Source organism: Mirounga leonina, unplaced genomic scaffold, assembly GCF_011800145.1.
Source record: "Mirounga leonina isolate KUSES-001 unplaced genomic scaffold, KU_Mleo_1.0 Mir_101609, whole genome shotgun sequence".
Lineage (NCBI taxonomy): Eukaryota > Metazoa > Chordata > Mammalia > Carnivora > Phocidae > Mirounga > Mirounga leonina.
Genome location: NW_023270164.1, coordinates 1,874,726 through 1,887,959, shown reverse-complemented (window position 1 = coordinate 1,887,959; position 13,234 = coordinate 1,874,726). Strand labels below are relative to the sequence as shown.

The 13,234-nt window shown below is 36.8% G+C and overlaps 1 protein-coding gene across 1 annotated transcript in view; it reads right to left on the bottom strand.

Annotated features, from left to right (window-relative positions):
- The window catches only part of CFAP47 (cilia and flagella associated protein 47), a 494,762-nt gene that overhangs the window by 298,652 nt on the left and 182,876 nt on the right, over positions 1–13,234 (bottom strand). The window contains exons 31-32 of the mRNA XM_035002133.1: positions 3,934–4,014; positions 1,993–2,122 (exon numbers count right to left, since the gene is read on the bottom strand). Coding sequence (XP_034858024.1) covers positions 1,993–2,122; positions 3,934–4,014 — 211 coding nt within the window. The remainder of the gene's footprint in view (positions 1–1,992; positions 2,123–3,933; positions 4,015–13,234) is intronic.

Sequence of the window (13,234 nt, the reverse complement as noted above, 5' to 3'; positions counted from 1 at the left end):
ATATATAAATAGTTACTTATATACTTCAGGACACAAAATCATGGAAGAGAAAGACTCTATCAAGTTTACTCTTAAACCCCCAGAGCCTAGTACAGTGCCTACACCAAAATAGTTGTTAAGTAAATTTATTCAACAAGTATTTGTTGAGCATATACTATGTAGCTGACACACTATCAAATTCTGAGTTTACGGGGCACCTGGGTGGCTCAGTTGTTAAGCATCTGCCTTCAGCTCAGGTCATGATCCCAGGGTCCTGGGATCGAGCCCCACATCGGGTTCCCTGCTCTGCGGGAGGCCTGCTTCTCCCTCTCCCACTCCCCCTGCTTGTGTTCCCCCTCTCGCTGTTTCTCTCTCTGTCAAATAAATAAATAAACAAAATCTTTTAAAAAAAAATTCTGAGTTTACAAGTAATACTTGGTTTTTAAATTCATAGACTCATAAGTTGGGAAAGAGAGATTAGATGACATAAACATATTCATCAATGCATGCATGAATGAATAAATGAATGAGTGAGTGACTAAAGCCCACAAACCAAAATTAGGTCTAGTTTGTCCATTAAGTAGGGCATTTGCTGCCCTTCTGTTTTAGAGTTGCTCCTCCCTATCAGTGGCCAAAATTATAGATGATACAGCCTGGAGTTAAGAAAGAAAAGAAGAAAATGTCTTTTCCCAAATCTAAGTTTGGCTGAGAGTCACGAATACCCTCATACATTCTTGAGGGAATTACTCAAGAAAGAACAGGATTTCTCTCCCTTGACATCTGGCAAAAAAAAAAAAAAGGCAGGGCAGGCTGATGGAAGAAGAGGAAAGAAGGAGTAAGTAGGAATCATGCAGTAGAAAGAACTCTCTAGAGGGTAGGATTGGTAGCTGGCTGCAGTGGAGGCTTTAGGCTACCAGAGAGCAGGAAGGGGGCCTTGGGCTTCTGGGCCCCAGCAGAGAACAAGGAAGAGATAAGCTTTATCTACATCAGATGGTTTTGTATGGCTAAAATCAGACGATCTGGGGAGACACAATGCACGCCTGTGGACCTTTATTTCCTCATGTCTAAGCAGGAGATTACTGCTTGTGAAGATTAAACAAGCTACATTTAAAAAGCCTCTCGTGGTGAAGAGTCTGACATAAAACTACACACTGTTTAGTTACTAATTTTGTCCTTTCCTTTCAGTGACTAATTGCTACTTTTCTTTAACTTCTCCTTCATTTTCACTCTCTTGTCCCACAGCTCACCCTACCTGTGCTTTCAACCTGTGAAAACAGAGCAAAAGCCTCCACAGGTCTTAGTGGGGAAGATGTGTAGTGCCACATTTGGAACCCTAGGGAATAAGTCTCAGGACTGAAACCAGCACTTTTTTATGCAATAAAGGGGCAGGATGTGAAGGCATAATTTATGCTGTGTTAATCTACCTACACATGCAATTTGGCATGGAATAAACTGGAGTTTCATCAAAACTTGGTCTCGTCTACTGGTATATGATTCCTAGTGAATATCTCTCCAGAATAACATTCATAGCAAGAGTGTAGTATGTAGTACAGGTAGAAGGCACAATTTTCACTATCATCCATTCTTTAATCCTTCCTTTTAGTACCAGAATACGACTGTAGGTATCTATTTTAGGGACTACATTTATCAATATCCCCTGCCGTGAGGTACAATCATATGACTAAACTCTGCCCAAAGGAAATGATGCATTTTTTAGGTGACATCCTTAAACGGTTTTTACTTTTCCTCCACTAGTCCCTGATGTGTTCTTCCTTGTTCTGAGAAACCGTCCCAGAGATGAAAGCCCAGGACTGAGGGTGGAAGACCCCCACTGTCTCTAAACCACTTATTTCTCAACAGTTCCCTGAGAAAGAAAAAAAAAAGACCTCTATCTTATTTGTGCCACTGTATTTTTTAATTCTTTAATCAGCAGCATCAGCTATACCTTAACTTAGACACCATTCAGGTAAAGAAACTGAAACAAGCAGCAATGAGCGAGAGTGGAAATGTTACCTTGTATATCTGAAGCAATACATCCGTCCACGCCCGCTTACTCCAGCCTTCAAACTGAGTCCTATCTATAACAACAGAGTGCTTTTCCTTAGGTATACGGGAACATGCAGGCAAGGTATTAGTGAAAGAATTTAAGAAATAAAATATTACAACATTAGTTCAAATGCAAGGCAAATATAAGTTCAAAGTTTTAACTACTTAGCATATAAGGTTTTTTTCTTTTTCTTTTTACAAACTTTTGCATGCCCTATCTATACGTTCATCAAGATCACTAATTCCCCATGTGCCAGTAATAGAAACTATCAACAGAGGTAACTTTCTGGAACACATGGCCCCTTACTGAGGTCACAGATTTATTCATTCAATGTACCTACTAGCTTATTCTGTGGCAGAAGTGGCAGAATGAGATGCAAAGTTATTCGGAACTCTGAGTCCCAGAAAGAAACACATCCTTTGGATGAGCCACTGGAACTCAGCAGAGTATCAAAGGACAGGCCCCTGGGGGGCACCTGGGTGGCTCAGTTGGTTGAGGAGTTCCTATTTTGAGGACTCTTGATTTTGGCTCAGGTCATGATCTCGCAGTTATGGGGTCGAGGCCCATGTCAGGCTCCACACTCAGCGGAGAGTCTGCTTGAGATTCTCTCTCTCCCTCTCCCTCTGCCCCTCTCCCCATTCTTGCACGCGCGTGTTCCCTCTCTCTCTCACACAAATAAATAAATCTTAAAAAAAAAAAAAAAAAAAAAGGACAAGCCCCTGGTTCTCCTGTTCACGTCATATGGGGAGTATAGTAACAGAGCCATCACGATAGTAGTTGCCTCAAAGCCTGAAGGCTTCTCCAAGCAATTCCCCTTCTCAATGGGTTTCCATAAAATAAACTGTATACTTTGAAAAAAACTAGACATATCTTGTTTAATTTCTGCCTACTCTCCCCTTTAACTAAAGAAGGGAAGTGGCAAGTGGTGGGAAAATTAAACCAATGTTTTCCTTGGCAGATACATATTCTAAAAATTTACTTTAAGAAAACATTTACAAAAGCACACAGAATTCTTCATTTCTAGATCCCCTAAAAGAAGCAATTACTTATATATTTAAGAAAGCCATGTAATAATTTCTACATAGCATAGAGGCCAAGGGCAGGCTGCCCCAAGATGGGTCACTTTGGCACAAAGATTGAGTTTGAAGGGGTTTGGGACAGTTCCCCCCAAAAGATGCCACTTTGGCATGTGGACTATTTTCAGCTGAAGGCGACTAAGACCTGCTGGGCAAAAGAGAAACTTCTGCCCATCCCTTAACTCACAGAAGAATCTAAATTGTTTGGCGGGGGGGGGGGGGTCTTTCCCAGAATAAGCTTTATTAGGAGAGATAAATTTTATCTGAGTGACCCATCTGTATAGCAGGGCAAACATCTAATTACCAAACATCTGCTCTTAGTACACTGTGAGGTGTATTCCTTCCCTTTGAAGTCCCAGACTCCCACCCCTTCTCCTTAGTTCAGAATGACATAAATACCTCATTTCACCTGACTGTCTTTGGAATTTCCAGGTCTGTGTGGAGTCCCCTTACATATGCTATTAAATTTGATTTTCTCCTGTTAATCTGTCTCATGTCAATTGGATTCTTAGTCTAGCTAGAAGGACCTTGAAGGGGACAAGATATTCTTGCTCCCCAACAATAGGAACTCCACAAAGATTTTTAGACAGATATAAAAATGTGTGTGTATGTCTCTGTGTGTATATATATAAATATCTACATATATGTATATATACACATTGAAATATTTATACACACACATATAAATAAGCTGTCCAGAGAGGCATAATCCATAGGACATTTCATAAATAAAAATATCAAGATTTTATAATGAAATCTTCTAACAGTGACCAAAGACCAGTCAATTCAATAACTATGCAGATTGTTCCCTAGAAATTATATTCCCTTACTGTAATTTCAATCCACTTTTTATAATCTTCTGGTTCAAGCAGAAATTCTGGCAGCACATGAGAAATACATGCTCCTTGAGCGCTAAAATCAAAAAAGAAAAATCCAGATTATTATAGTATAATACAGTTTGTATATCACCTGCATTTGAACTTCAATTATTTCAATGTCATAGTTTATATGTGTATTGAATTTTATTGTTTAAATTTAAAATTTATATAATTAGCTTTAACATTTCCCTTAACAATGAAATGTGCATATGATGTTTCCTTTAGAGAATTAATAATGAGAAAGAACTTACTAAGTGCCTACAATCAGCCACATCTATCCTTATATGATAACGGAATATAGAGAGTTATATGACTTGGCTAACCATTTTATTGTTGTATAACATAAAATTGAAAAATATCTGGAAAAACTTTGAATACAATAAAGCATCAAACAGATCATTAGTTACCCAATGCTCAGTGAATGCCTATCACAACACATACCTGAATATAGAAAACCCCCCATATAACATAATCCATCACCTATTTTTCCAGAGAATATCCAAAAATTCTGGCCTCTGTGATTATACAAACTTATAGTAGTATATCTGATGCGGGACGTATGTATTTATGTTATTTTATACATTTAAAAGCATATATATTCATATGTATATGATTTATCACATTCAAGATGATATTTTTTGTTGTCATATTCCTTGAAATGTTTATTAAAGATTTATTTATTTGAGAGAGAGAGAGAGCGAGTGGGGGGTGAGAGGAAAGAGAGGACGAAGGAGAGAGAGAGTCTTAAGCAGGCTCCATGCTGAGTGTAGAACCTGATGCGGGACTCAATCTCACAACCCTGAGATCATGACCTGAGTCGAAATCAAGAATCAGTTGCTCAACTGACTGAGCCACCCAGGCACCCCTTGAAATATTTTCATTCAAACTCTTCATATGCACGTCTATCACCACCAGAACTACTTTCACACAGTTTAACACAAGGTTTGGCAGGACTGTTTCCTAGCGGAGATTTAAACATTTAGGTCGAACTCATTTAGCAAGCATAGAATGCCACCCACCATAAGCATTTATCAGAGAATATCATATCTAGTACTCTACTCTGTAGACATTTTGCAGTCCTATCACTACTGAAAAGTGAGAAAAAGAAAAGGCTGAAAGGAGTCTCAAGATGAAAGCTCAAACCTTGAAGGTAGCATAATGAATGAGAAAAAAGAAGTGAAGAGAACCCTTGCAGGGGTAGAAGCAGAGAGCAGAGTTCTAGAATTGTTAAGTTTGACCTGGCCATGGGCCAGTGGAAGCTGGTGGAAGAAATCATGCTGCATACATAAAGCTCTTTCGTTTTAGTCAAACATTATCCCTTCTCTTTGATTTTCATGCATTTCCCAACTGCATCTACATTACTCCTATGAATCTTCACTAGACTGGAATTATTATAGATTTAAATAACATCTAATTTTAATGGAACACTACTCCCTTACAGGAGTAGCTGACTTAAAGCATACATAAGAACTCAAATGAGATGATGATCCATTAAGTTGAAATCCTAGAGGTAAAACAAAGACAGACAGCTCAGAGACATATATAGAAACTAGAATACTTCCTTGCATCCAAAGCAAATATGGGATTTCAGAAGGAAATAATCACTTCTATTAAATGCTACTAAAAGCCTAAGAAAAATTATCAGGGAAGCATTAAACTGAAAGCTTCCTGAAGAAGGAGACCACATGGTATTCATTTGAGTATGCCATAGAGCCCAGCAGAGAACAGGCCCTCAGTAAAATGTTGAGGATGAAGAATGAATTTTTTTGCATTATTAAAGACAACAGGCCCCAAATGGAGTCACTTATGCTTAGCTCCATGTCACCAAAGTGAGATTTAACTTCATTATGATTTTGGCTCTCCCAGAAATGGAATCTTAAACCAGTTAATCAGGAATCGCTTGAGCAGCATTAGTTTAGGTAATCTGCCTGACAGAACCCTACCATCCCTCCTAGAGAAAGTAACTTTGCAATAACCAATCTGCTTTTGTGCTGTAGGAGTAGAAAACTTTTCCCTCCTTACCTTCTAGGTTTTTTGCTAGTCCAATAATCAAATTGACATAAGACAGATTAAGAGGGGGAAAAAAACTCAGATTTAATTATATACCTATGGGAGCCTCACAAAGACATGAAGACTGAGAGGCAGTCAGGCAGTTGAGGCTAAGGAGAAGGGGGTAGGGGTCTAGATCCTCAAAGGGGAGGAAGACAATTCACAGGAATATGAGAAGAGCAAATGTTTGGTAAACAATCATTTGCCACGCCAGGTAGTTAAGTCTTACTGATATGAAAAGTTCTCTCTGGTAATAGCTCTCTTCCTGGTGCAGGCCCCTGTGTAAATTCTTGTAGGCAGTTAAGGGAGACATAAAAATCTTTTCCAGAGTCTGCTGGGTCTCAATTGCCTTCAGTTCAAAACAATCCCCATGCCAAAGTGGCACATTTTGGGATAGCATATTCTGCTCCCCCTATTGCCTAGGTATAACTTCCTTGTTCTTGCTTCTTTCTGCCTATAAAATCTCTTGCCTTGTACAGCTCTTCCGAGCTTCTTTCTATCTGCTAGATTGGATGCTGCCCAATTCATGAATTGCTGAATAAAACTGATAAGAGATTTAAAATTTACTAAGGTGAATTTTGTTCTTTCACAGCATTTTACAGACACTGTTATCAAGTGAAGGGTAGCAGAATATTCCACTCCAAAATATACCTCTTTGGCACACCAATTATTTTGAGAAACTGCAGAACAGGCGCTCTAAAAACAGAGTAGAAGTCAACCTTTTGTAAGGAAAACATACATTTATAAAGGAAATTTACATTAGAAAAGGGGCCTCCTTAGGGGGCCCTTTAGGAGGGAGGGGTAGAGGGGGGGTTAGGTCTCAGCTAAGAAGCTAGAAGGGTACAGGGGAAATTATTTTTCCTCTCCTACATGAGACTTGTTTTCTTCTTTTCATTTTGAATTTATCTCAAGACCTAACTTCATCAGTCCCTAAGACAGTATTTATGATTCTCCTTTGTCAATGTATTTTATATCTGCTCAGTAGTTTTACAGAGTTGAGTTTCCTAATTGATTTAATTACACTTTTACATGCTAGGTTTTCTATTTGCGTATTTCTGCCAGGTTTACACTAAGTAGAACAAAATAAAATTAGATGTAATGAGTTATTAAATCCTCAATTTGATCTCCAAAGATTTTTGAATTTCTCATTTATTGCACAAAATCAATATAATTTCACTTGTATAAAAGTCCTTATCCACTGTCATTGAATTCCAATGTAAAAGCTAATAACAATTATGATTACTTTGAATTTAGTACATTTATTTCCATGATAAAACATAAGCATGTATCTTGGATTAATGACCCAAATTTAATAACCATATTGCTACATTCAAATGTTGAGGAATTTTATCATAGCCAACATATCCTGATAGGCATGTATTTCCTATAAAAGAACAACAAATTTGAATGGCTTGGCATTAATTCCAAAATCATTCTTCCATACTTGCATCCTCACACCATAAATGTCAAAACAGAAACCACCCATGTTAATGTCAACACTACTGGGACCTATACCAACAAAAGTGCTGCAAGAATAACATGACAATTCCAAGTACCATGGAATTTAATGATGCTATCAGAAAACTGTTTCATTTCTATAATGCACAAACAACAAAGATTTATTTAAGTGTCAGAACCTTTTTCTTTGGTTCACAGTTAATATTTCATTAGATATTAAAACACTACTTTCTTTTGGTAAATAATAATTATAATTAAAGCCTTCTAAAAGAAAAGATATAAACACAACTTTCTAAAATAAAAATGGCATTAGAAAGTTTGCCTTACTGAATTAAAACATTTACTTTAATAAATCAATCATCAAGGATCAAGAGTAGGACATGGTAAAATTAAAAGAAAAGTCATGTGCTTTCTATTTTAAAATTATAAAAACTTTTTAAAAGTTCCTATTTTATGTAATAAAGACACACTTGATAAATATTGATTTTCTGGCCATTTTATGTCAATAAAACTTTTCTTTCTAATAGAACAACAGACTTAAAATATTCTATTTCAGTGATAATGGTATCACAACAATCAGCTTTCAGTATGTCACTAATGGCTACCATATTGAAGAAACTTCAGGAAACATTTTAGCATATGAAAGCCATAGATCATAGTTTATTGCATTTAAATTCATCATCATCATCATCTACTGTGTGTCATGTAATACATACTTTATTATTTCTAATTCTATTATCAACCAAGTTTGGGAATTAACATCTTCAACTTTACGGATATTGAAATTGAAGCTTAAACAGATTAACTTGTGCAAAGTCACAGAAGTACAGAAGAGCTAGAATTTAAGCCTGCATCTACCTAACTCAAAAGCCATGCTTTTACCAAAATAAAGTGAATTCTTCCAGAATCACTCTTAGACTGCCGCTTTAAAATATTTTCATTCTTAGATGCAATTCCCTTAAATAAGATACCATAATGGTCATGCATAAGTAAGAAGGGTATAAAGTTTTCAAAGATAAAAGAAATGAAGTCACAGATGGAATTAAATTTAAAGGGAAGTGAGTTGGTTTCCTAAGTGTATTTATTTTTGTGAAAGAAAAATTTATTTAAAAATCAATGATATTGGGGCGTCTGGGTGGCTCAGTTGGTTAAGTGTCTGCCTTCGACTCAGGTCATGATCACAGAGTCCTGGGATCAACCTCTGCATCGGGCTCCCTGCTCAGTGGGGAGTCTACTTCTTCCTCTCCCTCTGCCCCTCCCCCCACTCATGCTCTCTTTCTCTCAAATAAATAAAATCTTTAAAAAAAATCAGTAATATTAGAAAGTAAGAGTTATAATAGTTTTATATTATGTGCTATCCTACATTACAGTTTCAAAGCAGGATACATAGTATTTTTATTCTGCTGCTGTTTTAGTTTTATATTATGGAAATTATCAACCAAAAAAGTTTATTTTTTCAGTGAAAGTTAATTATATCATAAAAATGATTATTGTTTATAAATAAATGAAATTATATCAAAGGATATTAGGCACTGTGTTAATCTGCTCGGTCTGTCATAACAGAATACCACAGTCTGGGTATACAATAGAAATTTATTTTCTCACAGTTGTGGAGACAAGAAGCCCAAGAACAAGATGGTGGAAAATTTGGTTGCTTGTGAGCCCTCTCTTCCTGGCTTGCAAACAGTTTAGGGGTCCCATCTTTATGATATCATTAACCATAATTACATTCTTAAAGGTCTTGTCTCCAAACAATTGCATTGGAGGTTAGGGCTTCAACATGTGACCTGGAGGGAGACCCAATTCATTCCATAACAGGCACAAATGACAAGAAACATTAAGGATATTATTCCACATACACGAATAAGAAATTTATTACAAAATATAATGCCTTTTTTCAAAATAGTTTTTACAACATATATGACATTGTCATGGGCTGAATTGTGTCCCCCCAAAAGTCACATGTTGAAACCCTAACACTTGGTACTTCAGAATGTGACTATATTTGGAGTTAAGGCCTTCAAAGAGGAAATTAAGATAAAATAAGGCCATTAGGATGAGCCCTAATCCAAACTAACTGGTGTCCTTAATATGAAGATGAAATTTGGACACACAGACACCAGGGGTGTGTGCACACAGAGGAAAGACCATGTGAGGGCACAGAGAGAAGGTGGCTGTCTGCAAGCCAAGCAGAGAGGCCTCAAAAGAGGCCCAATCTGCCAACACCTTGATCTTGCACTGCCAGCCCCCAGAACTGTAAGAAAATAAATAAATTTCTGTTGCTTAAGCCTTCCAGTCTGTTATGGTAGCCAGAGCAAATTAATATGGCTATGAGGGAATAAATGCCTTAATAGTTATTTGGGGGAGGGGGTTAGGGAGAGGGGGTAACAGGGCGTTGGGTATTAAGGAGGGCACATGTTGTGATGAGCACTGGATGTTATATATAACTAATGAATTAGTGAACACTACATCAAAAACTAGCTCAGTTAGCTATACAGTGGCTGACTGAAAATAAAAAATAAATAAATAAAATAAAAAATTTTAAAAAGTCTCTTGTAAAAAAATTAAAATTAGCTATTTTTAAGAATCTATAATTTAAAATTATCAGCAAAGTTCAATGTATAACTTTCATAGTACATATTCCAACTTTTCCCAACTTGATCCTTTCTCACTGGTTACACCTTCTCTCCTGGAATGCAAATGCTTTACAACTTTCCTTCTCTGATCCCTAATTTTTCATATTTCACATTTTCTCCATTCCTATATGACTATCCTGAGACCCAATTGCAAAGTTTTATTCCTTTCACCACACAGGCTGTGAAAAACAATGTTAATAAATAGTGTTAATAAATAAATAAATAAACAGAATAAACAATGTTAATAAATAAATATTCAATGAACATTGGCCCCATTCTGTGTTATCAAGGATCCTGGGTGTTAGAGATGCCAGATGAGTGAGATGTGCTTCCTGCCCTCAACATGCACATAAATTAGGGGGGTATAACTCACGAATAAGTCAGTAGTATTGAAAAATAATTTACAAAGTTATACATAGCTGTGCTGTTTTCCTTAACTGATATAATCTTTCTCATTCTCTCAACCAGATTGGGTACAAAGGAATAGGGAGAAAACATAGACTTAAATGTTCACATATTTTAGAGTCCTCTAACTTCAACAGTCTCCTTACAGTAATTCTGTTTTTTGGGATAAGCAATCAAAATTTCAGACCTCCCCATCGCCCCACACGATGGCACCTGGGAAGAGGCAGATTTATTGTGTAGTAAATAAAGCTTCAACTTGAGATTTCGTCACTTTCATGAGTCTCTTCTAAAGCCATGTTTCTAAAGTTTGTATTTTTAATTTGATATTATTTTACAAAGGAGGGATCTCCAAATTGTGTAAGCCCTCTCAGAACATGGGTCAACCCTACATTTAAGCTTACATGAAGTAGGTGAGAGGGACTCTTGTACCTCTACAAGCAGATCTGTGATTACTTTTCTGGATCCTCAGTCTCTATGGCAATGCCCCCTATCACTGCCTGGAATCTAGTTGCCATGTGGGCAATTGCTGCTGAAGCCTGAGATGAGGATCTTGCATTTCTCCTCTTACCTGATCGAGGACAAAGAGGTCCCTCCTAACTGACTCAGCCACACACCAATCCTCATATATTTGTCATTCATACTCTGGCTTCAGAGCCAGCCACTCCTACCCTTCTGCCTCTTCAGTGGAATCCCTCTCATTTAATCTACCTCCATAACAGGCTGCCTGGGTCTTAACTCAGTCCCCTTCAGGGACTTAGAAACTTCTAGATCCTTTACAAATCACAAGAAACTCAAGCCAGTTTTGACCATTCACATGGTAGAGCCTAAGAAATGAAGAAAGGATAATTTGTTCAGTTCCATATCTAATTTTATTTATTATTTAAATTCCAGATAGTTAACATAGTGTAATAATAGTTTCAGGTGTACAAGACAGTAATTCAACACTTCCATACAACACCTGGTACTCATTGCAGCAAGTGCACTCCTTAATCCCCATCATCTATATAACCCATTCCCCAACCAAAGCCATCCGGTAACCATCAGTTTGTTCTCTACAGTTAAGAGTCTGTTTCTTGGTTTGCCTCTCTTTTTTTTTCCCTTTGCTCATTTGTTTCGTTTTTTAAATTCCACATGAGTGAAATCATATGGTATTTGTCTTTCTCTGACTTATTTCACTTAGCATGATACTCTCTAGCTCCATCCACGTCACTGCAAATGGCAAGATTTCCTTTTTATGGTTAAGTAATATTCCTGTGTGTGTGTGTGTGTGTGCGTGCCATTTATTTATCAATTCATCAATCGATGGACACTTGGGGTATTTCCATAATTTGGCTATTGCAAATAATGCAGCTATAAACATCAGGAACATCAGGGTGCATGTATCCCTCTGAATTAGTATTTTTATATTCTTTGGGAAAATACCTAGTAGTGTGATTGCTGAATTGTAGGATAGTTCTATTTTTAACTTTTTGAAGAACCTTCATGTTTTTCACAGTGGCTGTACCAGTTTGCATTCCCATCAACAGTGCAAGAGGGTTCCCCTTTCTCCACATCCTCAGCAATACCTGTTGTTTCTTGTGTTGTTGATTTTAGCCATTCTGCCAGGTGTGAGGTGATACCTCATTGTAGTTTTGATTTGTGTTTCCCTGATGATCAGTGATTTTGAAGACCTTTCCATGTCTTTATTGGCCATCTATATGTCTTCTTTGGAAAAATGTCTTCTGCCCATTTTTTCATTGAATTATTTATTTTTGGGGTGTTGAGTCATATAAGTTTTTTATACATTTTGGATATTTATCTTTATCAGATAGGCCATTTGAAAATATCTTCTACCATGCAGTAGGTTGTCTTTTAGTCTTGTTGATTGTTTCCTTCTCTGTGCAGAGGCTTCCTATTTTGATGTAGTCCCAATAGTTTTATTTTTGCTTTTGTTTCCCTTGCCTCAGGAGATATATATATAAAGAAGTTGCTATACCCGATGTCAAAGAGGTTACTGCCTGTGTTCTCTTCTAGGACTTTTATGGTTTCAGGTCACATATTTAGGTCCTTAATCCATTTTGAATTTATTTTTCTAACTCGTGTAAAAAAGTTTTCCAGTTTCATTCTTTTGCATGTTGCTGTCCAGTGTTCCCAACAACATTTGTTGAAGAAACAGTCTTTATACCATTGTATATTCTTTTCTGCTTTGTCAAAGATTGACCATATAATTGTGGGTTTATTTCTGGGTTTTCTATTGTGTTGCATTGATCTATGTGTCTATTTTTGTGCCAGTACCATACTGTGTTGATAACTACAGCTTTGTAATATAACTTGAAGTCTATAAGAGTGATGCCTCCAGCTTTGCTTTTCTTTTTCAAGACTGTTTTGGCTATTCAGGTTCTTTTGTGTCTCCACACAAATTTCAGGACTGTATGTTCTAGCTCTGTGAAAAATGCTGCTGGTGTTTTGATAGGCATTGCATTAAAAGTGTAGATTGCTTTGAGTAGTACAGACATTTTAACAAAATTTTTTCTTCCAATCCATGAGCATGGAATGTCTTTCCATTTGTTTGAGTTTTCTCCAATTTCTTCTATTAAAGTTTTGTAGTTTTCAGAGCAAAAGTCTTTCACCACTTTGGTTAGGTTTATTCTGAGATAGCTTAATGTTTATGGTGCAATTATAAAAGGGATTGATTCCTTAATTTCTCTTTTTGCTGCTTCATTATTA